Source organism: Corvus hawaiiensis, chromosome 9 (assembly GCF_020740725.1).
Source record: "Corvus hawaiiensis isolate bCorHaw1 chromosome 9, bCorHaw1.pri.cur, whole genome shotgun sequence".
NCBI lineage: Eukaryota > Metazoa > Chordata > Aves > Passeriformes > Corvidae > Corvus > Corvus hawaiiensis.
Genome location: NC_063221.1, coordinates 29,087,638 through 29,114,342, shown reverse-complemented (window position 1 = coordinate 29,114,342; position 26,705 = coordinate 29,087,638). Strand labels below are relative to the sequence as shown.

The 26,705-nt window shown below is 47.7% G+C and overlaps 1 protein-coding gene across 4 annotated transcripts; it reads right to left on the bottom strand.

The window, feature by feature from the left end:
- Positions 1-1,193: 1,193 nt before the first annotated feature.
- Positions 1,194-23,605, bottom strand: PRKAA2 (protein kinase AMP-activated catalytic subunit alpha 2). Of its 4 annotated transcripts, XM_048312778.1 has the most exons (10): positions 23,421-23,605; positions 17,738-17,879; positions 15,689-15,782; positions 14,220-14,364; positions 13,260-13,347; positions 10,561-10,785; positions 9,053-9,557; positions 7,188-7,314; positions 6,698-6,959; positions 1,194-5,741 (listed from the first exon to the last, which is right to left on the bottom strand). In XM_048312778.1, the coding sequence occupies exons 1-9, from the start codon at positions 23,512-23,514 to the stop codon at positions 6,721-6,723; spliced, it is 1,659 nt and encodes a 552-aa protein (XP_048168735.1). In that variant the 5' UTR covers positions 23,515-23,605; the 3' UTR covers positions 1,194-5,741; positions 6,698-6,720. The 4 variants fall into 4 exon arrangements, with proteins under 4 accessions (XP_048168735.1, XP_048168734.1, XP_048168736.1 ...); XM_048312777.1 differs by having other exon boundaries at positions 1,194-6,959; XM_048312779.1 differs by lacking the exon at positions 23,421-23,605 and adding an exon at positions 22,348-22,565 and having other exon boundaries at positions 1,194-6,959.
- Between the last annotated feature and the right edge of the window lie 3,100 nt (positions 23,606-26,705).

The following is a 26,705-nucleotide window of genomic DNA, read 5'->3' as shown; positions in this document are numbered from 1 at the left end:
CACGTTTGTTTTTTTCCATAGTGATGTTTAGGATTAACACCTTGAAGAAAACACCCCCTTCCTCCACTCCTTCCTCATCCTCTTCCCCGGCCAGCGCTCGTTCACAAGTCATGAGGTCTATTCATCACCCCCGTGTAAGCACTACGGGCAAATCCTGTATTAGCCACATGTGCAAGCTCTTTTTTGCCTCCTAAGGAAGTTACTTAACAAGTTTTTCTTATTTTATACTAAGTTTTTTTAGGAATCTCCCCCTATATCCTGTGACAGACGTGATCCGGCCCTGATCCCGGCGGTGACACACAGTCCTTGTGGGGTTGTGCCCTAAATCCCTGTGAAACACAAACTTCTGCACTGCCAGTGGCAGCTGATTTAATGCAAGGATGCCTTGCAATACCCTTAGAAATGGTTTTTTTCCTCATGGACACATTCCAATGCATGCACAGAAGAAATGAGCTTGCTATGGGCTGACTCCAGACAATACAAAAATGCTGTAGATACAGCAACTTAGACTTCCTCAATTAAACCACAGGTTGGCTGTATTTAGGTCAAGAGATTGGTCAGGAAATTAAGCTCATCCTTTTTTTTTTTTTCTTTTATATATAATCTCATTGATACATCCTAACCACATCAAAACCTAAACCAATTCTCATCTGAGTGTTAAACCCTGTTCCTCCACGTTTCCCCTCAAAGGGGAAATAATCATGATAGCAGTTGTGAGGTGACGAGTCTGAGGGAGAACTGAAATTGTGTCAAGAGGGGAGAGGATGGGGACAAATGTGGAGCACTCCCTGCAGCTGTGTGCTTTAACTGGATTTACATCCTCCTGCATCACAGGCACAGAGGAAACGGGTCCCCAGCTTTGTCCCTGACACTTCTTCTGCAGGGAAAGGTTATTTTTGCATGATGTCTTTAAAATGCTTCTCTCTCTTTACTCCTTGGTGTAAGGAGTGAAGATCTGAGTCAGCACATGTAAATACATGGGCCTGGCTCCTGGCATGGATTTTGGGTTGGGGAAGCTGTTTAAATTATCCACATAGAAATTTTACCTTCCCTTCCCACCCCTTTGCCCCCCACCAAGCCCTGAGGGCATCCGTGGTCCCACAGCTGGAATGTGCAAGGATCTCCAGAGGGAAATTCCACCAGCCAACCCCAGCCTGCAGAAAGGGAACCGTGCAATAAGGAAATTCGAAGGATTTGTTGTTTTTATCTCTTTTCATCTCTGAGTTTATTAAAGTGCAAATGTCAACCATGGAGACAGCTATCACATGCAGTGCAGTACACCGAGAAACACTTTCCACACCATAAATGGAAGGAAAAAGGCTTCGTTGTGATTATCTAATGCACAAAGGACAAAACTGAACCAGGGCTCTGTGCCCTTCCATAACAGAAAGTACTAAAGCCATGAATTGGAAAACAAAACCCTCTCCAGGCCCTCATTTGACAAAATAAGAAAATATCAAGAAGGATGCAGTGTTCATAGAGCTCAGGGTTTTGGGTTTTTTTCCTGAGCTTCATGTTATTGATACATTTGAAGGGATGCTTCTACTCAGAACTTTTTAAAGTTCAGTATCTTTTTTTTTTTAAAATCATAAATACATAATATTATAAATCATAAATACTCCTTAGAGTATGAATTTTAAAATTGCAGTGGACAAGTCCAGTTCACCTCTCTCACAGAGCTGAGGTCTGTCTGCCCAAAGATGCTGGGCCATGGACACCACAGATATCCTGGGATGCAGTTTTCCTTTGTGCTCTAAAAGAAAAAAAACCAAAACAAATGCATTGAAGTACAAACCACATGGGTATAACATGATACAGAACACATGAACATGCTTTCAGCAACAAGAATAAATATTACCATGGCTACAGGATCTACTTCACAGCTTTGTGAGATGAGGATAAATAAACTATTTCCAAACTTGAAAAAAAAAAAATAATAACCAGAGATGAGTCTTACAAATAAACTTTGATTTTTAAATTAAGGCAGCTTCAGCAGGAACTTCAAGGCTTTTGTTGAAAACAGACTTGTTATAACACCAAAAGTGTACTCGTGCTTGCAGGTAGAGCTCTGATTCACAGTCCAGTTCTCCTAATTTTGACGATTAAAACGGGCAAAGATCTGTGCATCGAATACCAGGTGTGCTCTCTGCAAAAGTCAGTGTTCCATCAGTAGGTGTAACGTGGGAACTCTGAGATCCAGTTTGTGTCTCAGGCATGGGAGTGAGGTACCTCTGGCTGAATCATTAACTCCATGGCCAGGAGGCAGACTGGGAGCTCAGAATTACAAGAAGCTGTTGGGTTTTTTTCATAAGTGAATGATGAAAAAGGGATATATAAGGGGAGGGCTAAGGAAGCCAAAGGAAAGCACTAAATGAAAAGTCCATACCAAAGTAAGACCTTAAGAAAGGTGACTCTAGTAAGGTACATCATATACCTGGAACAAAACCAGATCCTAAAACTTTCCAGGAAAGAAACAGCAGGAGCTCGAGCGGGGGTTGGTTTGGCTCCTCCAGATGTGCGATTCTTCTTCCCTCTCTCCTCTCAGCTAATAAAAGGGTGAAGCCAAAAAATTGCACAACAAATGGTACTTCAAGTATTTAGAAACATGGCCTGCATGTCTCAGCGGGGGGATTCTGCATGAGCTGGGGAAATTGTGCACCTCGTGAAACAGAGCTGCCACTTCCAGCAGTCCCGACGCACAGCGAAGGCACGAGTTCATGTCCTGCACACAGGTCCCTCTTCTCCTACAGGGGTGCACACTGACAGTAAAGAGCAGTGAAATGAAAAGGAGTAGACAGAAGGGTTATTTTGTTCAAACCTCATCTATTCCAACACGAACGCCGCTATAATCACACACAAAAAAGCACACACATCACACACTAACCAGCCGGCTCACGTTTTTACAACACTGCCCGTATATTCCCCTGTGCTTGTACACACCTCATGAAATGCTAAACGGGACACACAGCTGAAGATGCATTTCTGACCTGTTAAAGGGAAAAATATATCCTGCTGCCTTCACCAGCTCCACCTCCTGAAAATAAACCTGCCCCAAACCCCATCGTCACCAGGGCTTTGGCCAGAGTGGATGGAAGGGCAGAATTCTCACAGCTCCTGATGCCACTTCTCCTCCCATCCCTGGCCAAGGCCATGCTGAGCCTGATGGGGTCAGCTAAGCTACTCATGGGCTTTACCTAAAAGAGGGTGTAAAAATAGCATCCCCTTTGTCCAGCTCCTCTCAGAGGCTGGGATTAGAGTGCGGTGGCAGTGTCCAGGGCACACTCCTGCCCTGCTGGAAGAAAAAAGCTGAGAGGCCAACGACAGGGGTGCCACCTACGTTTTATATATATGCATGTATGCATATATAATATTTACATATGTATAGCTTCCAACAAGAACAGCACAAGGTGTTTCTGAATTAACTCATCCAGGAGCTGGACTTTGCTGTTGGAGCCTATCTGAACTCTTTATCCTTTGCATTTTCTCTCTCCCCTCCCTCAGGCTGAGGCAACGTCTGGGTGAGTTTGTGGCTTGCAAAGCACAGCTGTCCAGTGGCTTCTGAAGAATTGCACTTGGAGTAATTCAAGTTTCTGTAGTTCAAATATTGTCTACCCTGCTTTTCCCGACGCTTGTGCATGTACCAGCATAACTCAAAAAGAGCTGACCACAGTGTGAAAGTTAAACTCTTCCTCTGGTAAATGTAACTGGAGGTCAGCAGCTCCTCTGCAGCTGGGAAACAGAACACAGCCTATTTGAAGGTAAAATAAATAATAAAAAGAAGTGAAAGTCCTCAAAGTGCAGCACGGATTTGGGTAAGGCTGTGATGGACTGTTCAATCTGCTGTGGTCACTGAGGAGGTGCTTCCACCAGTCCTGCTCCCTCCACTGCCTCTGCTGAGCCTGAGCAGGGAAGTTGCTTCATCTCTGTGTCTGCCCATGTGGAAAGCTGAGTAACTCTGCCTGCCTTCCAGGCAGGACTGGTTTTGCAGATCCACATAGCAGTTAATGTTTGCACGGGTCTGAGAAGATGCCAAGTGCCACAAGGGGCTTATTCTACAGCCTAGAAATCCCACCCACCTCCAGGAAGCAAATATTTCCTCCCAAGGGCATATGCTGCTGCTTAGTACTATTAGTTCTGCTGGGTAGGAAATCCCAGAGGACAAGAGTCAATTTTAAAAAAGACATCAGTACATCTACCTGCTCCTGAGCCCCAGATTGTAACACACCAGCCCCTTACCAAGAGGGCTACAGGGGCTTCCAGGATTTGGCAAGATGCTCAGCTGGGAGTGAAGATTTGAAAAGCCTTTAACATTTCAAATACATGTCACACATTGCTGTTTCCTGGATGGGAATTAATGCCTGTCCCTACAGCTGCTCCTGCTCCTTTCCAAAGGGGTTTCTCTCCATTGCCCAAAACCATTCAGGGCTCTTTGCTTGTGTCTCAGCCTTGATCCAAAAGCTGCTGAAGGGCTGGGTGCTGCTCACCTTTGACTCTGGGGTGGGGTTTGGGTTTTTTTTTTTTGCATGCAGGAGTTTGGATTCTCCATCCAAACTCACACCACAGCACTGGGGACACAAATCACCTGGCAGCCACCAGGCACAGCACCAAAGCCATTCTCCACCCCAGAGTATTTATTTAAAAATCATAATATAATAAAAGGCTCATTACAAAACCTAGGAGCACTACAAATATTTCCAGTATTTCTTTTAAAAACAAAGCTGTTCTGCTGTGGGTTTATAGTCCAACCACTGCTGTGTTGGATTTAGTGTTCAAGAGCTTAACAACAAAACTGATTTTTTCTTTTTTTTTTCTATTTTTTGGGAAGCTTTCTACTTTGTGCGGCTTCTGGAAAAACTGGAGCTGTAAAGTCACGTTAGTGAGGATCCAAGCACAATCTGTAACAAAAGTAAGGCAATTCTGTGGTTTTTTTAAAAAAAAAGGGACTTCAAGCTGAAAAGGTCCATTTAACTGCCAGTAGATGGCAAAAATATCCCGTGTTTGTCTTACCTTAAATGATCAGTAAAAAAGGCTTAATGTGTTGTTCTCTTCCTTGCTTCTCATAGAAACTTGCAGAAAGTATAAATTAAAGTGCAACTGTACCAAAAAAAAAACCCCAAAACCCTAGGAAAAAACCTCAAGGGGTCATAAGAAGCTATCAAAAAGACAGATTACATTTTTTTTCAAGTTGAATGACTGCATACCTGGGACCAGCAAAAGTTCTTTGCTTTGTTTCTTAAAACAGAACACAAAGGAAGAAAAAAAAACAACCCAAAACAAACCCCCCCACTCAGGATTTTTTTGGCAAGGTTTTCATAAAGCATTTGTTCCTTGATTAGACTATTACTTCTTAATCAAGTAAATGGAATTAAACACCATGTCAAACCCAAGCAAGATGCCAACGCTGCCCATTAGCTTAATCCTGTGTCATAAAAAATAATAACCCTTTCAAACAAAGAAGTCACACATGCAGTAGGGTTTACCCTCAGGTAACAAGAATTTAACATTAAAAATCCCTGCAGTTTGTCTTAAAAAATAAAATCCCATCCTTCAGATAGCCAGTAGCAAAGGAACAGTAAAATTCTGGGTTGGGATATCCCTGCCTGGTCAGCGGAGCGGCGAGGGTCACAGTCCAGTGGGCAGCAGCAGGACGGGAGAGCCCTTGGGCACGGGAAGTGAGTCTCCAGCAGCAGGGAAGGCAGATTTGGCAGTCATTTGAGGGAGGTGACAACAGGCAGAGCTTCCTAGGGGAAAGGTGAGAGGTGAGCACTCCGGAGCTGTGCGGTGCTGATGGCTCTTGATGGCTCAGTGATGATCCCAACCCTCAGGTGAAGCACTGGGTTTTCAGGGGGGTGATCCGGATCCTGTCCCCTGCTCACCTGAACCCTGCTTGGGATTCAGCCCCTGGAGCCCGTGGTGAGGCAGGGGAGGGGGAGCAGGTTGGAGGGAGGTGGCGATTAAGGGCTGGAAAAAAGGCAATCTGCCTTCAGCTCCGAACGTGGCGAGCAGGTCAGTGCTGTCCGGAGCTCTCGGGAGGAAGTAAAGCACCTTAGGGACACTCCTCTGCAAAGACTGGACACGGGGAGGCCTCCCCATGGCAGGTTTGCAACAGGACCTTTGCACATCCCACCTTCCCTCCCCATCTCCAGCAGAGGGAAAAAGAGAGGGGAGGGAGGTCATATTGCACTCGAGCAGAAGCATCTAAGCAGCTGCTGCTTTGGGGACAAAAGAGTTAGAGAGGCCAGTACCTGGGTGTGAACACTGCAGAGCTGCTTCATCACCCTCCACTCCATTTCATGGAGCTCCTTGTCAACACCTTCCACCTGGCTCAGCCCATTCTGCCCCTGCTCTCCACAGCAATGGGGAGACATCAACCTCCCTGCAGGAAGCTCGGCTATGCCTCCATTAACTCAGGATGAACCAGGGGAAGGTGCTTTCCAAAAACTTGGTGATACATTTGTTACTTTACAGCCTCGACATTTCCCATGGGGTTCACTAGGTGAAAAAAAGGGTATTGGATACATTTCACCAGGCACAAGGAGAGAAACCAAGTTAATCTCCTCATTGCCTTGTCAGAGGGGAGGATGTTTTGGGTCTGGGCTTGGCTCTGTGCCACGGGCTGTGGGGTGGTCAGGAGAGGAGGAGGAAGAACAACGAAGCAAAAGGAACAAGGGGCGGACGAGCCGGCGCAGATCCTCACAGTGCACGGCGGGGCCGGTGCCATCAGCGGGCCAGGGCCATGATGAGGCTGGCACACATCTCGAAGAAGTCCATGGTGTGGCTGCCCAGGCGTGGGGGCACCGAGGGGATGCTGCCAACGAAGGAGCCGCTCAGGGAGCCCATCAGCGACTGGCACTCGGTGGCCGCGGCCGCGTCGATGCTCAGGCGCGGCCGGTGCAAGCCCGCGGCCGAGCAGGAGCGCTGGGGCGTGGAGGAGCCAGACCGCTGCTCCATCACCTCGTCTTGACAAGCCAAACAACAAAAAAAAAAAAAAGAAAGGAAAGAGAAAAAGTGGGATTAGTTTGGCAGCTGCAATGCGGGTGTGGTAAGGAAATGGGAACAGCGGCAAAGGCGAACGGCTTGAAAGGACTTTTACCAACTTGACACAGCCGCATAAGCGCTTCAAAATGCAGAGGATGGTTCTTAACCCTCCAGCCTTGCCCTTCTATGTGTCTCCATCTCCTACTCACCGTCGATGCTTTTGAAGTCCAGCAGATAGCTGCGGTTGTCCACCTGGTAGAGCTGCAGGCTCATCTTCACGTAGTTGCCGGTCACGGGGTTCTTGCGGCGCACCCGCAGGTGGTAGGCGTTCACCACCTGCAACAGGAAGCCTGCCCTCAGCAGGGAGATTCCAGGCAGCAACAGGAACACTTCTTTCCTTATTTTTTTTTAAATATGAGCAAGACATCTTCTGGGAAAAACAGCTTCTCAAAAGGACAATGCCTGTAAGCTTAAGCAAATGGCTTCATTTCCTCCTATCTTTAAATATTCTTCTTAAGGCTCTGATTCACCAGCTGCTGGCAGAGGAAGCTGCAGTGACCCATCTGCCAGGCACAAAACTGATGTTTGCTCCTCCCTCATCAGCAGCCATGGCCATATGAGCCAAAAAATCCACTCGTGGACCCACATAGAAGGACAGCGTCCACGAAACCAGGGCAAGCTGGGCAGAGCAACCTCTTCCATCAGCACAGCTAAACCCAGTGTTTGTGGCTCACCCTTGAGCTGTGTATTTCCCCTTGCTGCCTCCCACCTGACAATCTGCTGCATCTCATTTACGATGAGATCTTTTCTCTGCACTATATTTATGAAGAAACTGCGTGGATGGGAGAGTTAATTCTGATGAAGAGTCACATCTGAAGTTATTCTTAGGGGGGGAAAGACTATTGTGAAACCTCCTCGTACGAAATAAGCTCCACTGCCCACACAAAGATGTTGGGTTGAGTTGGTTTGTGAGGCTGTACCAGAAGTACAGCAGATTTGTTCACTCTCTGCAAAACCATGTAGCTAACAAATGTCTGGCTAGTGTGGGCAAATGCACCTGGCCATGGTCCATCTCCTGGCTGGTGCAGGGAAATCGGGTTTCTGGAAGCTACTTGGCTTTCAAGACATAATATTATCAAAAATAAGGCGGAGCCAGGAGGTTTTAGAAAAGCAGCACAGTGAAATTCACACAGTACAACCCTTGGGACCTGGAAGGAGGAGGGGAACTCCCCTGGTGATGAAGATCTGGGCTGAAATTCTCCTTACCTCACTCCCAATGCTCACATGACGCTGCTGCCACAAGTCAGGAGGCCACAAGTTAGGAGGGCTCACCTCAGGGCCTGCACCAGGATTTAGGGAGTCGGGCACGGCAGCAGAGATCCAGGGCTAACTTAGGGATTTATTATTCCAACTTTGAAAAAGACTGTGACTAAATGTTGCACAGCCCTGGAGAAATACCTGCAGTGAGTACTGTCAACTAAAACATCTGGGTTTAAATCAAGAAGCTGAGCCCTAAATTGAGGAAGCAGTAAGTGTCTGAAAACACATCTGATCCACGAGCACTGCAGCACCTCCATCAGGGAGAAGGCCATCACACTCATGGTACAAATCCTGCTCTCAAGGCCCCCTGCCCCTCATCCGTGCATCCTTCAGGACAATGCATACTGTGCCATTTCAGCATTTCAGTCCTGACAGGACCAGGCAGAAATAATGAGAGTTCCTCTGCTCAGGAGCACTCGAGATGACCTCGCAAGGAATTAGCCACTAAAATTAGAAATGTGAACAGCTCCTCTTAACCCTGCAGCTAAACGAGGCAGAATCATCTTTCCAGCCAAAGGCTCAGAGCACTCAGAAAGAAACCCCTTATTTCACGCCATAAACAAACACCACAGACACCGAAGCACAGCTGGCACCTTAATTCAGAGTTTGCATTAACAAGGAATAGCAAGAGATGATGGCAAGGTGGGGGCACTTATCTGGAAACAGGTGAGGCTGAAACCACGCTTACAAACCTCCCTGAGCTTACAGGGAAAAGGATGCTGGAAACCCACCCCAGAGCACCAGCACTCCCTACCTTCCACTCGAAGTCCAGCTGCTTCATAGCCCGGTACACCTCGGCCATAATGTCATAGGGTTTGCTCTGGCTGCGGATCCCCAGGTGCCACTTGGCCTTTTTGACAGTCAGGGGCTTTGGCTTGGTGGTGTTGAGGGCGTCCAAGGGACAGCGGGCTTTGGGGCTGTCGGCGATGAGCGGCGGCATCCGCTCGGGGTGCGGCTTCACGCCCGGAGGGATGTGCAGGGTGCTGTCGTCCATGAAGGAGCCGGTGGGGGGGCTGGAGGCCAGGTAGAACTCGCTGGCCTGGTTCATGATGCGGCGGTTGTCGATGACCAGGTGATAGGCCACGGCCAGCTGGTCCTGCGGGTCGCCGCTGTACAGGCTGTTCATCACCTCCGACTCCGTGCACTCGAACTTCTCGCACACCTCCCGCACCGCGTCGTCGTCGATGACCGTGGCGTCGTAGGAAGGGTCCTCTGGGAACAGGTAACTGGGCAGCTCCTCCTTGAACCACTCGTGTTCCCTGGGCAAGGCAGAGGGGAGCACCGTGAGCTCTGTGCGAGGCAAGGTGGGGAAACCACGAGCGGCCAAGAATAAAGCCCAGCTGATGAACTGGGAGCAAAGCCCAGCCCGGTACTGGGACAGCGATGACACTCTGCACACTGGGCTTGGAAGTAAGACCTCAGCACTTCCAAGATTTTCACACTTTGGGATTCCCATGGGCCTGATGGAGATCAGAACATCCAAGGTACCCAGGTACCCAATTCCCACCGATTTACAATGAGGTGAATCTTAATTAAGTGTCTAAAACTCATACAGTGCCTTGTCTATAGGTTCTGTGTATTGACTGTAATCTCACCACATGTGCTGCTGCTCTAACATGTAATTAAATCCTCTAATCCTAAGGAATTAAGAAATTAAAAAGGAAGTTTGCATGGGTTTACTTGAAGGGTAAAGTTAAGGCTGTCCATTGAAAATGCATTAAAAACCTGAGAAGTCCTGGAAGTCCTAGTAATATTTATGTTTATGCTTAGCACACCAGCTAGATGGAATACATCCAATATTTACATATTAAATTAGAAATTCTTGGGTGTTTCCTCCTTTTCTATTGGATATACAGTAAGTACCATGATTACCCTCTTTATCTGGTACCCAGAGGGACGTGGTCTTGAAATAAAGTAATGAAAAAGGGCTGGTGGATATTAAGTTCTTAGGATTATTGGATGCTATAGCTGGTTTTGCTAAGTGCTGTTAAGAGATTTTTGAGGCTATTTTATAATGGAATAAAATAGAATTTTAAATAGGTATAAAATACATATAAAATCCTCATCCTGTTCATCATCACCATCATCATCCAGCCAGCACAGAAGAGCGCAGGGCTGCTCCTTGAATCACTTGGGACAAAAACCATCTGGATTAGCTGACTACTCCTGAAAACCACCCTGCCCACCTGCCAGCAGGTGACCCTCAGGACAGTCACCAGGACACCAGAGACCCCCACAGGCAGCCAGCCCACTCCAGCCCACCTGATGTCCTTGATGGTGGCTCGCTTGAGGGGGTCCACCTGCAGCATGTGCATGAGCAGCGTGGCCACGGAGCGGTTGAGGTATTCTGGGATGTAAAACACCCCGCCACGGATCTTCTTGAACAGGGTGGGGACGTGCTCGTCGTCAAAAGGCAGAGTGCCACACAGGAGGGCGTAGAGGATGACACCACAGCTCCAGATGTCCACCTCTGGGCCAGCATAGAGCCTGCACAAGGGCAAGGACAGGAGAAATGTGTCACCACCATCCTCTCCTCTGTCAGGGTGCAGGTGGGGGGACCCCCCTGCCAGCTCCACCAGGGGAAAAGCTCCAGCCCACAACAGGGATGCTCATGTGGTTCCCCTCAAACCAAATCTGCCTCAGCCAAAACTGCTCAGGGAAATGAATGGCAGAGCCAGCACTGGCTGCCCACACTCCTGTGTACAACCCTGCCTCCACCAAACTCTCCAAAAGGCCAAACCCAACATTTCCAAGAGCCCTGCCAGGCTGTTTGCTCCTCTGCCCCGAGGGCTCAGCCAGAAATTTCTGTTCACTGAATGAGGCAGATCAAACAGCAGCAGATACTCTGTCTCTGAGTGTTTATTTTTGGTCTGCTGGTATCTAAGTGCTCCTGCTTCTGACAAGATGCCAAATGTGCTCTCTGCCATCACCAACCCAGGACACCCCAAATATACAGTTCTGCTGCTCCTTGTTTGGTGTGCTTATCTCTTTTTGCTACAACTGATGCTTCCCCAGAGATTTTGGGAGGCAACACTTCCCCTTGGGCTGTGAGGCCCTGCCAAAATACAGAGGTTGAAATGCAAACACAGAAGTCTCTTGGTGAAACCTCAGCATCCTGCACATGCTCCCCCTGAAAAGCATCACTGCAGACACATCAGTGTAGAAACCATGCTGGTCATGCACGTGGCCATTGTCTGAACACCCCCAAAACACTTGGTCTGCTTGTCCAAGGGTGAGGCTCTCCCTGCTGAGGCCAGGGACAGCAGCAAAGTCATTTTGGAAAGGCAGAGGATCAGCTGGATGCCCCCTGAGCCCTGCCTCCATGCCCAGCTCCCACAGATCAGAAGCCTGATTCTTTTGCTGATAACTGCACTGCCTGAGCAGTTTTTTGGACTTTTAAGTCCAAATGAGATGCACTTTCATGGCTCTGAAGCCTGAGCTGTCACACTCTACTGCTTCTGTGCTCTAGCAGGGAAGGCAGCAGGAGCCAGGAGTCAGCCCCCCCCCGCCCCACACACCCACCAGCAAGGCAGGGAGGGTGGATTGTGCCTGCCCCCCTCAAATGCAGCTCTCACACGCTGCTACAGTTCTGAGAAGAGGCCAGCTTGGCACATGGAGCAGGGGCATGAAACTCAGGCAGCCCTGAGACTGTAGGTGGGAGTGATGAGGGAGGGATGCAGCTGCAGCCAGTGAAAATGGGCAACATGGGGGCTCAGTTTTGGTTTTCCTGCTTACTTTTGTTGCTACTAAGCTGCACTGCCTGTACCCTTGGAACACTCGGACTAAATCCTTCTTGCTGGTCTGCCATGTGCCTTGTCTCCTACACAAACTGAAAAACATGTGTCTGGCCTTCACTGAAATGGAAATACTGTGACTATTTTCTTGGAATCCCAGTAGTTTCTGGCTTTGTCCCCTTCTTGTCAATGAGGATTTACTTCATTTCACACACAGAGCTGTAGCCACAACAGGGTTTTTGGATGTTAGTCTAATTCCTAGGATGCTCTGCCAACACTTGCTCTGGTGTAAACAAGGATAAAATAACCATAATCACAGCAAACACATCCTGAACAAAATGTTCTATTTAAAAGCTACGCTTATAGGCAAAAAGACATTGGATTAGGAAAAATAAAGGAAGATTCAAAAAAAAAGGGGGCAGATAATGAGATGGGAAGTTTGAAGGACCATATAGAGGACCGAAAATTTGAAAACCTATATTTGCAATCCTTGCTAAGCTATTACAGAGAGAATTAGGGAAAAATGTACTTTCTATGTAATTTCTGTTCCTGATAGTAAAATATAGGAGGCAACACTTCTGTATCAACACGTGGAAGTCCAGTCCAACCTTGTGGAGTGTGTTCAATACTCCATGTGCTGTACAGATGTTTCATGCTGAGAGATGCAACCACACAGGAGGTTTGTCAATTCAACGAATCAGTTCAAAATAAAGCTCTGAATGTTGAACCTACTGCCATAGCCAAAACCCCAAGCCTAAGGAACCAGAAGACAAGTATTTTCAGTACAAGTGTTGTGAAGTGATTAAAGATCTTCCTGGTCCTTTTGTTAGTGAATGGTTTTCCTCATTAACACTGTGTTTTATATTGCAGGTGGGCAGGAGAGGAGGGGGTGGCCTGGAAAAGCCTTTCCACCTGGAACCTCACTATTTGCATCCAAAGAGTCATTTTCACCCTCTTTAATTAGCAATATAAACAGTCAACATCTGGTATTAATAATTCTTCCAATGTAAACACCTGTAGCAAAACACGGTTTGCTATTACAGCTACTGAGAAGTAAAATAACCAAGAAAACCTTCAGATCTTTGCCAACAGATTCACCCAAACATAAAATCCAGGTTGGAAGGATGCAGTTGCTTTTACTAGATGTGCAAAGCTGTTTCCAATACTAAGAACAAATTTAAAGCCCTTGTGCTCACATAGAGTCTGATTAGAAATGGAATGTGTTACCTTCCAGAGATGACTTCAGGGGCTGCATAATTTGGGGAGCCACAGCTGGTGCGTAGAAATTCACCATCTGACATCATGTTGGACAGTCCTACAAAGAAAATGTTTATTACATACTGATTTTTGATTTGAAAGTCCAGCCATGGACTCTTCTGTGTCACACAGAGGAGAGGCAGGCAAGTGGAGTGGGATATTTGGAAGAGAACTGTTGATATAATTTAGATAGACCCCTCTGAGCTGATTTGAAAATTATTATTGTTGTTGTTATTATTATTGTTGTTGGGTTTTTTGTTGTTGTTGGGTTTGTTGTTGTTTGGTTGGTTTTTTTTCATACCCAACCAAGAAATATTCACTCCTGGCTAATTTTGCTCCTCCAAGTTGCAAATCCCAGAGCATGGAAGAAAAGAAACATAATTCATCCCAGAGCTCTTACCTCACATGGGAATTGGGTGGGGCTGTGACATGAGTAAGTCTTCAGAAGGATTTACATTGCTAGAAAGGACCCACCAGGACAGACTTGGTAGCCCGGGTATTTTAATGGATCTCAATCCATAATGCCACTTAAAGACTCCTGTTACTGCTTGTTGTAAAATGAACTGAGGCCAAGAGCACATGGCCAAACAGAGGGAGAACATGCACCAAAATAAACACACACAGCCAGCTCACCCCAAATTAGCTGCACCGAGTCTGCCTCAAAAATAAATGAGGTAAATTTTACGTCGGGTGATTACACTAAAACACAGCAGAGATTTACAAATTACTTCGCTGCTCCATTCTCAGTGCCAGCACAGAAGCAGCCTGCAACAAATAATCCCTGCTGCTGCAGGAAGGGCAGTGTCTGTAAGTGTGGGCTTTCCAGCTGGTGGTGGCTGGGGCAGCAGGCTCTGGGTTTTGTAGGGCGGCTCCACGGCCACGCTCCAGCGGCGCTGGCTGTGCCTCTGGAATGCTGCTGGGGTCACGTACCAAAATCAGCTATCTTTGCATTCATGTGTGCATCCAGCAGCACGTTCTCTGGCTTCAGGTCCCTGTGCACAACCATGTGCCTGTGGCAGTAATCCACCGCAGAGAGGATCTGCTGGAAAAGGCGTCGAGCTTCTGCCTCCTCCACCTGTGGGAACAGCAAAGAGAACAGCCCTGCAGGGTGGTGTGCATGCAGAGCTGGCGAGGGAAGGTTTGACTTAGCAAGGAGCTAAAAGCTTGCAGGGTGCAGAGAGAAGATCCCAGTGTGCCTGCGACCAGAAGCAGCAAATAAAGCAGATTTCTCACCCTTGCATTTAAAATGTGCCAGTGTTTGCAAATGATGCAGCCCAGAGATGAAAGGTGAGACCTCAATTCAGCTGAGCTGTCAACAAGTATTTAAAGGTGGCACCTATCAGACAATGGCCTGCTGTCCCAATGGGACTGGTACAGATCCAGAATGGACAAAACACCACAGAGGATGTTGCTGGGAGCAATTCCTCATGGACTTCCTCTGGAAGCAACAGGTGAAGCTGGAATACTGTGGTGATTTTAATTACCTGTATAGCTGTAAGGTTGTATGAGCCATATTAGAGAAACTATATTTAAAATTACTATTTTTAGTGATGAATTCCAAAAGTCTCTCTTCATGAAAAACTGAGTTTATAAATGCAGAGGGTCAGAAAGGATCCAAATTAGTCTCTGAAAAGATCTAGATGGCTAAAATGTGTGAGAAATCAGAACATAGAAAAGAAAATTGAGTCAGCTCCATCGACCATGGCACTACTCTAATGCAATTTACTGTAAATGTATTGATTTTGTAGCACAGAGAGGGAACATGTGATGGGCTGATCCTTCACCTGAACCCTTATTTTGGATGTCCACTTTGGCCCATTTTTACCTCCTTGCCTGCAACTCCTCCATGGGGCAGACATCAGTGATTTTCTTTGTAACCAAAATCTCCCATTTCACAGGCTCAACCCACACCTCAGGTGATCTATACCCAGAGGGACTGCTGGCATTTGACAATGTTGCTCAGATAAGCCACATCCTTGAAAAGTCTTCAAAGAACCTGATGTGGAGCCAAGGGGGGGTCTGGGAGAGTTGAATGACTGGGGCAGAGCCCACACTGAGTGGTCTTCCCCTCCCATACCATAAATCTGCTGCCGAAACATGGGGCTTTTGACAGGCCACCCATCACTAAAAATCACAAAAATAAGCCAGTCTTCCAAATATTTGCCCTAAGCAACACATTACCTTGGATATTTTGGTTTGGGGATATGCCTGAGAACGTTGCTAAAAATCACACACAAGTTTCGTGCGAGCCGGGACGAGACACCCCAGATGGGGTTGCTGTGAAGCAACTTCTATTTTGGGCCTTAACCTTAACTGTGCTCCCTTGAGCAGTCATTTTGCTCCTGAACACCATCCTCTTCCCACACAAGTGTCTGGGCTGACTTGGGACTGGCACTTACACGTCCGTGCTTACAGATGTAATCAAACAGTTCCCCGCCGGACACGTACTCCATGACCATGAAGAAGTCTGTTGGTGTGCTGATGACCTGGTACCTTCAAAAAACACAAGCAGATTTAGAAAAAAAACCTAATTAAGAACAGGGAAAGGCTTTTAAACAGATTGTTAACTCCACACCAGTGCTACAAACAAGAATTTGTTTGGATCTTGCATTTGTAACTGCTTTCCACTTCTGAAAAGCTGTCTCTTGTTTCCAGTATAATCTTTCACTTGTCTGTGAAAGGACCTCTCTTCCAGACCTGTGATCTTCCTTCAGCCTATTAAATAATCCTCTGAAATATCTGCCAGGCAATCTTATCACATTTAGGACTGCCCTGACTTTCAAATTTCCATTTTGGGTAAAATCTGCAACAACAGCTTTAGAAATGAATGCTCGGTTAGCTGGGGGCAAGGAGAGGATCCATCTGGTTTCCCTCAGTCAAGAAAAAAGAAGATGAAGAACTCTAGGCACTAGAGAGAGCTTCTTCTGGATAGGTACAGAAACAAAAAGGATGCCACTCCCTCCAAAATTATTTTTCAAATATTAAAACCCTCTGTTCTAGAATGGGGAGAAAAAAACCCCAGAGTATCACCTTCAACTTGCAGATTTATTCTCCATTTTCTTTCAAAATGATCCCTGACTGCTGCAAAGGCATTTCAGTGTCTCAGCTGGAATAAACTGCCAGTGATCAGCTGAGGTCAATGCAGCCCCAGGAACTCACAGCAGCACCAGCTGGGACCTCCCTCACTTTTATTACAGATTCATTGTTTTGTTGTTGTTTGCTTCTTCTTTTTTTTTTTTTCCCCCTTTCTTTTGCAGATGAATTTCTTGAATTTTTACAGCTGGGTTGTAACTTGAAACAAAGAGATTTCAGCAATTTTCAGAGGTTGGCAAGGGAACGTGGGATAGTCCCATAAAGACCAATAGCATCAACCTCAATTTTCTGAAGAGCTTTGAACCCAGACATCGAAGTTACAGTTAATTGCCCCAATATTTCTTTTACATACATTTAAAAACTTATTGAAAGAGGTTTGTGTGCCCCAGTCTTCTCACATCTTTATCACAGTATTTCATGAGTGCAACATGTACCATAGGACACAGGTATTGTCAAACTGGATTTAATTTTAATTGCTTTGACAAATGTGTGAACAGGATTTGACTTGCAGGATGCTGGGCACACAGCTGAGGAGCCTTGCTGGTGCTTTTTTCATGAAATAATACCAATCTGTTCTCCAATAAATCCATGGAACTGTGAAGTTACTCTAAAGTCAACAGCTGCTGCATGGTTAGTTATTTAACTGGAGAGAGAATTTGTTTTCCCTTGCCTCTAAGTCCCAGGTATTTGCTATATCTCATGCCAGCTTTAAGGCTGACCTAAATGTCAACTTACCCTTGCAGTTACCATTCAACAGCTTTCTTTTATAGGAATGCCAAAGATGTTATCGAGTGCCTCATTAATGTGGGCTGGCTGCACAAACTGGGGATTGAGCAGGAATCCCAGAGGCTGCAGTGCAGGTGCTGATTTACGACCCAAACTCAGGTTCATCAAAGTGGCAACTTTGAAAACTTATGTCTGAATAATAAATTTCAAAAAAAAAAATGTTCTTTTAAGCTCTGGATAATCAGTGCATTAAAACATAAATCCTATTGACTGGAGGCCAAGGTTTCACTCTCAGAGCCTGACCATGCTGCAATTCATGGAATCACAGAACAGTTTGGGTTGGATGGGACATTAAAGCCCATCCAGTTCCACCCCCTGCCATGGGCAGGGACACCTTCCACTATCCCAGGTTGCTCCAAGCCCCATCCACCCTGGCCTGGGACACTTCCAAGGATGGGGAAGCCACAGCTTCTCTGGGCAACCTGTGCCAGTGGATGTTCCAACACAAAAAATCTTGGCCAAACACATTTTTTACTGCTCTAATCCATCTCCTGCAACCCAGTTAAGTGTGTATGAGAGGTCTTTGTGCACAGAGGAGCAGCTGAACACGTGGCAGGGAGGGTACTCACAGTTTGATAATGTGAGGGTGCCGGAAGAGTTTCAGGTTTTGAATTTCTCGTTTGATCTTCCCCACCACATCCAGGCTGCGGATTTTCTGCCTGTTCAGTATTTTTACTGCTACTTTGTGCCCCGTCAGCTGGTGTTCACCAACTATTAGAGAGACAGAGAGAGAGAGAGAACATTGCAAAGTCACTAAACAGTGCAGCAGGATTCACTCAAGCAGTGTAGGACACTATAAGAAAAAAGCCACTTCTGAAGGGAAAAAAGCAAAAGATGGGGGTGTGAAATATTTTTAAATTTTTTTCTCTTCACTGTTTTCCCAGAGGAGTCATAGAGGCAGAAGAGAGGGGACTTATCTGCCAAAACCACTCCACTAAATAAAACAAAGTGAGTTGCTGGAGGAGGTCGTACCCCAAGCTAATTTGCAAGGATTTATAGCATGTAAAAACTAGATTAATCAGAAACAGATATATTTAAATGGCAGAGGAGAATCTCCACCATAACACACTGGTTGACAAAATTCCCCATAAATCCAGTCTTAAAACTGGACCATCACACTTCTTTTTTTAAAAAATGGTATAAGGATCTTCCCTGCCCAAAATAGGACTGCAGGATTTGCATTACTAAAATGAATGTCTATTTATACTCCCTCCAGCGTGCTTCTTGCTTTGATGACAAGCTGCAGGAACACTGCTGGACTGCAGGAGCAAATTCTGCTTTTAGCAAAGATACAAACTTCAATACGAGGTGTTTTTTTTAAATGCACTTGGTGTATTGAGATGCTGATGTTTGTCTCCTGTGTTCAGGGAAAAACCCATAACCACAAACTGGGAGCAGCCCCACTGCCACTGGGGGAATTGCACTTAATGATGTGAAACGAATCCAGCATGGGGCTCCATTTGTTATCAATAAACAGACCACGCAAAAAATAAAAAGCTCCCAGGAAGCAAGATTTGTATTGAAGTTGAGAGCAGAAACTGCTTGAAAATGGGGTGTTTATATCCAAAAATGGTTCTCAGACCATGAGCTGCCCCTTCTCAGCGTTTCCTAATGGGATATTCAACAGGGTGACACACGGATGGGTTCCTAAAGCCTGCACAGGAAAACTTGCTTGCATTAAATATTTGTGCTCTCTAATTAGGAACGTCGCCCTTCCAGTACTAACACACGGTGCAAGGAGTTAATTACTGCGAGCAAACCCTGTTATTACATTATTAGAGCCTGTAATTTGGGCAGCCCTAATGAGCTGATCAGAAGCACCCAGGGCAAGCAGGAGGCGTGAGAAGGGCAGGGCAGCAGCACTCAGGGCACGCCAGGTCACTATTATTAGCCACCAGATAAGACCTGCCAGAGATTCTTTCCTCAATAAGAGCATCCTAAAAATAAAACACTTTACTGCCCTTGAAAATTAAAGCACCACTTTGCATGTCCATTTTATTCCTCGTAATACTTAAAACTACTGGATGATGGAATGAAAATAAACTCAGCTTTGCAGCAGAGATGCAATTTAGGGATTAAGTGAGGGCAGGAGGAGGCAGATAATTCCCCTTGTGCAGTGCAAGGAGAGTGCTGTAAATCATCCCGGGAGGCATTTTCCCTGGTGAATCCTTGGGGAGAGGAGAGCAGGGCAGTGCTGCAGGGAGGTAAAGCGAAATTTTTTCATTGAACTAGGAGTGATTTCTGCCACTCTTTGTTTCAGGACAACACTTTCTGGCCTTGCCTCAGCATATGCTTTGAAAAATTTTTATTATACACTTGGGGGGAAAAAAAAGGCCATGCCCAGAATGAATAATTATTGTTTTTAATACTGTTGCCAAATAGTTCATCCCCTTTCCCATCCGTGACAAACAATGTGTAACTCTGCAAAGGTTTCCTAGCACAAACACATTAATAATTAAAAATAAACAGCCTATTTTGTAATCCATCTTCTGCTTACAGTAAGCATTAGATACAGAGATATTATTGTTTCTGTCCCCAGTGACTTGTTAAGCCTCCTTGAACTCGGTGAGAGAGAGACAAAGAGGGAACAAAATTTTATATGTGGTGGGAGACTTTTAAGCCTTTGAGGGCTCTCTGTAGCTGCAGGCATTTTGACAGGGGCAGTAAGGACAACCCTCCCTCTGCTCACAGAGTCACCATCTCTGACCCCCCAGGATCATCCCAGAAGTGAGGGGCAGGTCCCACATCTCCCATAGGTATGGACGAGGATCCTCACCCCAAGGGTGGGCAGTGGTGGCCTTGCCTGGTGGTGAGGACACCTCCTCCTTCCTTCTCAGGTTAAAAAAGTAGAAAGGAGACACTTCTCATTTACTTACTTTTATAAAAGGAAAAAAAAAAAAAAAAAGAGGAAGAATAATGATTCTAGCACCCTGAGCACAGATAACAATTAAAACCCCGTGACAGCATGGGGTTTTTACCTCGCTTTCTTTATCCTACCAGCTCAGGCAGCACAAGAAGTTAACACTTTTGCAAATGCTTCAGGGCAATGTAGAAGCTTATGGAGGGGAGAGGAAACTCCTTTCCTATCAGTTCTGCTGGCCCTTATCTCAGCCCAAAGTTAAAAATGAAATCCATCCAAAGCATATATTTAGCAATGCTGTATTAAAGCTGCCCCGGTGGCACTCGCCTTTCCCACTCCTTCATCTGCTCAGTCTCCTTTGGTTCCTCCTCCCTCTGACACAAAGTTTGCCTTTCAGCAGCAGTGCCACAGTGCCTGGGAAAAATGGGATCTGATCCCGACTGGAGCCTGTGGAGGTGCCACCACAACCAACATAAACACAACCCAAGCACTGAGGGACCACAGATCGGTCACTTTGGTGGGAAAGAAGCCACCAAGGCCCCCAGGGATGCCATGGGTGGCATCACATGGAAAAAAATATTGGGGTTACTCTGCTGGATTTTGACTGAAGCTCTCCAGGCTGCACCCACTGTGAACCTAGCTGTGTGAGGGCTGTGGTCACAGGAGAGCTTTTGGGGACCCACAGGGTGGGACATGCCCATGGAAAACACAATCTGTCTAATCTGTTCTTACCAGCCCTCAGGGAAGAACATGCCACCTCCTTCCTCCAAGGCTCTGCTAAACTCCAAATCCAAGATCTTCTCCACAGTTCTATTTCCGCAAATTATTCTTACCTTTGGCCTGGGGGACAGGGAAAATAACTATATTTGGTAAAAATGCTGTGTGGTAACTTCAAGCCTTGACATGACACCTCCTATCCATCTACCACATCAGCTCCTGCCACCTTCCTCTCTTCCAACAGATGCTGTGTCCTCATCACCATTTCCAGATGGGATTTCAGCACTATCACCAAAATCCTGCCCTCATCTGCCAACCTATTTGCTCCCCTCTGCGCCTTGTGTGTACTTTCTGCAAATGAGATCAAGAAACTGAATGGGCTTAGAATAAAACAGTTTCTTGCAGTGTTCAGCCACTTTTTAGGAAGATCAGTTCTCTGATGACCCAGCGAGTCAGGGACTTTTTCTGTCATGTCTCTGGCTTCTGATGGCTCAAAATGACTACTCAGCTCCAGCCATGAGTTCAAGCTCTGCTTCGTACCCCATGTCACTAAATCCTCCCTTTCATTGCCATTTTCTTATTTCCTTAATAACAATAATCCTGAGAACTGTAAATTACAATTTCTTAACTTTGAGGAGTAAGGCAGGAAAAAGTGCCAAAACCAAAGCTTTGTGCAAGGCAGAGTTTGAAGAAAACACATCAGCAACAAGAAATGTCACTGATGGCACCTGACTTCTCCCTGGAAAAGCAATTATTGTACCCAACACACCATGCTTGAATCAACTGACAAAAACCTCTTTACTTTTCTCATGTGAATACAAGTTTTTCTAAAGCTCAATTTGATTAAAATGCTGTAATTCTTTATAAATGGGAGATTCCATTTCTTCATTCCAGGTCCCAGTCTCAAGAACAAACTTCAACCTGTCAGTTGTAGGCAAAATATTAAGGAAAAAAAAAACATATAAAGGTACTAGTCATCTATAAAGGATTTTTGAGCTAGGAAACCTCTTTTATGTTATTTGAAATATTTCTTTGGAAAATGTCCATTTTTACCAAAGTCAGGTCATAGGTGGGGCAGGGGGTATTTGTGCTAGTTAAGCAAAAAACCACTATTGTTGGAAGGTTTAAATTGGTCTGCAAGGAAAAAAGACCCTGCCTTTAGAGCAGTTTTTGAGGCCTGCTAGTATACATGAGTGATTTAAATGGTCCTTACTGTTAGAAGTATTTATTCTGATAATTCTTTAGACAGTAAATTTGTGGTTTGGGATTAAATGCAGCAATATATTTTTAGGGGCGTGATTAATGGTCACAGGTGGACTTTGCTGCAGTGGTTGTGGTGGTTTCCTTCATCTGCTGTCAATTTGGGTTTATTTTAAAACTCCAGGTGCTGAGGCCAGGCACAGCACCCCTTTGCCTGGCCACATCCTAGTGGGGTGGGGCAGCTGCTCCCCCAGCTCAAGCTAAACCTATTTCCTACTGGTAAACACAGCTAACACACTGAATTTTGTTGGGTTTTTTTGTTTTTTAGTATCTTGTTTAAAAAATGAAATTTCCATGTAATGGCAGAATTCACAGGGAAAAGAAATACAAATATTTGCAAACCTCACAGCCAGGTAAAGCAAAGCTGGTGCCTTCAGGATGTCAGTTGGCTGCTCTGGCATGACTGGCCAAGGAATCCCTGTCTGGAACCCCAACCTGACACAATCTCCCCCATGCTGCAATCCTGGAACAATTTGGGTTGGAGGAGACCTTAAAGCTCATCCCATTCCACCCCCTGCCATGGACAGGGACACTTTCCACTATCCCAGGTTGCTCCAAGCTCTATCCAACCTGGCCACGGACACTTCCAGGGATGGGGCAGCCACAGCTTCTCTGGGCAACTTGTGCCAGGGCCTCCCACCCTCACAGGGAAGGATTTTCTTCCCAATATCCCATCTAACCCTGCCCTGTGTCAGTGTGAAGCCATTCCCCCTTGTCCCACCACTCCACGCCCTGCCAAAAGTCTCTCTCCAGCTCTCTTGCAGCCCCTTTAGGCACTGGAAGGTGCTCTAATGTCGCTCTGGAGCCCTCCCTTCCCCAGGTGAAGCCGCAGCTCGCTCCTCCCTGCCCGCCCCGGCCCCTCCATCCCCGCGGGAGCCGCTGCGGGGCTGCGGGGCGCGCTCGGCTCCGCGGGGCGATGCTCGGAGGGGCGGCAGCGCGAAGCCCCTTCGCTCCCGGCTCCAGGAGCCGCCCGGAGCACCTGCCGCCCCTCGGGAAGGGAAGGGGCGAGGAGCGCAGCCCCGCACCGAGGGGCAGGATGCGGTGCGCGCCTCAGCCTCCCCATCGCCTCTCTGCGAGCGCGGGAGCAAAGTTTTGGTGGGTCCTGCTCGCGGCACGGACTCCAGGGGCTGTGGCAGCCCGGACCACCGAGGGGCAAGCGCCGCATCTCCCACCAGCCGCCCGCCACCGCCGCATCCCCGCCGCGGGCAGCGGCCGCCTCCCCGCCCGTGTGCCCCGGACACGGCTCCGCCAGCCGCTCTCATCCCCGGGGGATGCTGAGAGGAGCCGCCGAGGGAGCGGCAGCGGAGGGAAGGGAGGGGATGCCGGCGCGGAGGCCGCGGGAGCGGGAGGAGGGAGGCGGCGGCGAGGGGCGCACCCGGCCCGGCCCGGCCCCGCCCGCGGCCGCGGTACTCAGCTCTTGACTTTGCCGAAGGTGCCGACCCCCAGCGTGTCCCCCAGCACGTAGTGGCCGATCTTCACCCGCCCATCGTGCTTCTGCTTCTCGGCCATGTTCGCCCCCCGCCGCCGGACCACAATGCACAGGGCCGGGCCGGCGGGGCGGGGAGCGGAGGGAGCGGAGGGAGCGGAGGGAGCGGAGGGAGCGGGCCCGGCCGCCGAGGGGCGGGGAGCGGGAGCGGCGCCCGCCGCCGCCAGGTGGGGACCGGCGGGGTGGGGACACCGCTCCGGCGCGGGTACACCTGCGGGGCACACCCCCGGGGGGCGGCACCTGCCGGGGGGACGCCCTCCCCCAGTGACACTGGTCAGGGGTATGTTCTCTATTGCCATGCACCTGCCGGGGTGACATCCTTCCCCAGTGACACTGTTCGGGGGTGTATTCTCTATTGCCATGCACCTGCCGGCGTGACATCCTCCCCCAGTGACACTGGTCAGGGGTATGTTCTCTATTGCCATGCACCTGCCGGGGTGATACCCTCCCCCAGTGACACTGGTCGGGGGTGTATTCTCTATTGCCATGCACCTGCCAGGGTGATACCCTCCCCCAGTGACACTGTTTGGAGCGTACATTCTCTGTTGCCATGCACCTGCCGGGGGGTGACACCCCTTCGGAGCAGCATCTGTCACAAGGGACATGGTTCTCCGGTGGCACTTTCCGCCGGGCTCACCCTCGATTGCCATGCCTGGGGGTGACAGCCTCCTCTGGTGGCACTGTCCTCGGGGTACACCCTCCCTGCCTGCAGTGACATCCTTCTTGGGGTGGTGCCACCCTTAGGCTCCGCCCTCCTTCGGGGTACACCTGTCTGGCGTGGGGACACGGTCCTTAGAGCGCACCCTCCTTTTGGGGCACCCTCCTTGTGGTGTGCCTGGCTTGGGGTGGCACAGGTCAGAGGGGTGCTGGTGGCACCCTCCCTGGAGTGACACCCACCCGAGGCTCACACTGTCCTTGAGGCACACCCTGCTCTGCCTGTGAGGGATGTCACATCTGCCCGGGGATGCACCTGTCAGAGGGTGGCACTGTCCTTGGGGTATGCCCTGCTTTTGATGCTGTTTCCTTGGGTTGATCCCTCCGTTGGGTGACACTGTTCACGAGCCAGGGGAGTTGCTTTTGGCACAAAGAGCACATCCCCACAGGAGGGATGGTGGGCATGAGAGGCAGGGCCCCAAATGCACCCCCTGAGGCCCAGCTGTGCCTCGGGCTGGGAGACAAGGTGCACTCAGTGGACAGTTTCAGCCAGAATTCCAAAATATTTCATAGTAAAAGCAGGATGTTCTCCCTCATCTAAGTAGAACATAAACTTTGTCTGGACCTCATGAATTGTTCATATAAAAAAAAAAAAAAGAATGGATGCTCATCCCAAAGAGGGAGCACAGCTGAGCACCAAAATTGGCACCTAGCATAGCTGAAAAGTGGTCCTGCCAGGTTTTAGTAGCATTAATTTGTAGCTCTTTGTTTCTCATTCAGCTGCATGAAGTAGCAGAAGGCAGTCACAAATGCAATCTGTGCTCCAAGGTAATAAAGAGCTGTTTGGGAAGCTGGAACAGTGTGCGTAAACACAAGGTCTGTGATAAAATAATGACCAGCCTATGCAACTGTGCTATCATAAATAATAAAGTGGCAACTTAATTCAAGAAATCCAATAACACAAATATCTAAAATAACAAGCTGGGGGTAGAACAGGAAGGTTGCTGTAACACAAAACCGTTTGTAGTGTAATGAAACCATCTCTGTTCAACCAGAACTATTGATGTACGTGAAGGCATAAGAGAAACAGCCCTTACAACCAGTAAACTTTGGATAAGATAGCAAAGCTACAATCTCCTGGAACGCCTGAGAAAGCTCTGCCTTCTTCAGGCAGCTGCAAAGTTGTCAGCCCATGCAAGCCTTTACCCTGCAAGCTCTGGGCAGCTCTGCTCTGTCTTTGGGGTTTGTTTGATCTCCACTTCCAGTCCTGGCAAGCCCCGGCTCTGCCTGAATGAAACACAAAGAGGTGTGAACTCGAGTGGTGTTTGTTTAATGGTTAAACTAATATGTTTAACAAGAGCTGCTGTATGGAGATGCACCCTTTTGCTGTCGTGCTCGTTTCCTGAAAGCTGGTCACTAAATCTCAGAGCAAGCTGATGTCATGAGTGTTTCCACTGCCTGTTGACACAGAGGAGCTGCCTACTAGAGACATCAAATTAATATTAATCAGGTTGTTCACTTACAGGGTATGTTTTGGGGGCCTAAGGCTTACAGGAGACTTTTCTTGGCAGCAGGGATGTCCCCGGGTGGGTGAGTGCCTTCCACCCTCCCCACTGTTGGTGAGAGCTGAGAGCAAAGTCTGGGATGCTCCTGGAAAGCAGTGCCAGGGCTCAGGCTTGAGAATGTTTACTTAATTTCCCTCTGGCTTTAAAGAATATGCATATATGTGTGTGTATCTCTATCATGGGTACCTCATTTGCAGACACGGGGGAAGGGAGCTGTGCTGGCAGGCAGGAGCTGAAGGGTCTCGAGGAAAAGGCTGGGTGGGGCGTGTTGCTAGGAGATGGAGACTCCGGTGTCTGGCAAAGTGGCATTTTTATTTTTGGTGCAGATCACACAAAATGGTATTTGATTGTGAAGCAGGGTAGAAATCTCTTCTCCCTGCTTACATTCGTCTCTGAATGATCTGGTTTTGTAGTAGCATTGCAGCTTATTTAAAACACAAATCAAGTGTAGACTGTGTGTTGTTCAGTCCAGCTGGAGGCTGGGTGTTTGCAATCTCCAAGAATTTTTTCTCTTTCTATTTCTTTTTCCCTGCTCATTGAGAAATGCCCTGTCTGAGCAGCAGGATATATGTCTCTCTTTAGGGGAGGGCACCCTCACATGCCTCAGGTTCCTCTGTGGCCAGTTGTCCCTTGTTTTTTCAGACACTGTGAATTAGCAGTCAGTTTTTCTGGGTTTGAGCTTATTAAATACATCCTGCCAGGCCTTGTTCTCTCTTGATTTGCTGCCTGTGCCTCTTTTACACCCCAGTGCCAGCCAGGACCCCGCCATCTGAGCTGGCTGCACGTCCACCCTCCTCATGGGCAGGGACTGTGTGATGGCACGGGGAAAGCTGCCATGGAATACCTTCACTCTCCCTGGTGTGCTTCCAGGGCTGGATTTACAGGAGAAATTCAGTCTGAGTGCTAAAATCGTGTGGAATATTTTTGCACCCTTTTGTGGGATGCAGGAGTCCTGGGCAGAAACACGGGTCCCTTGCAGCTCCCACAGAGGCTTT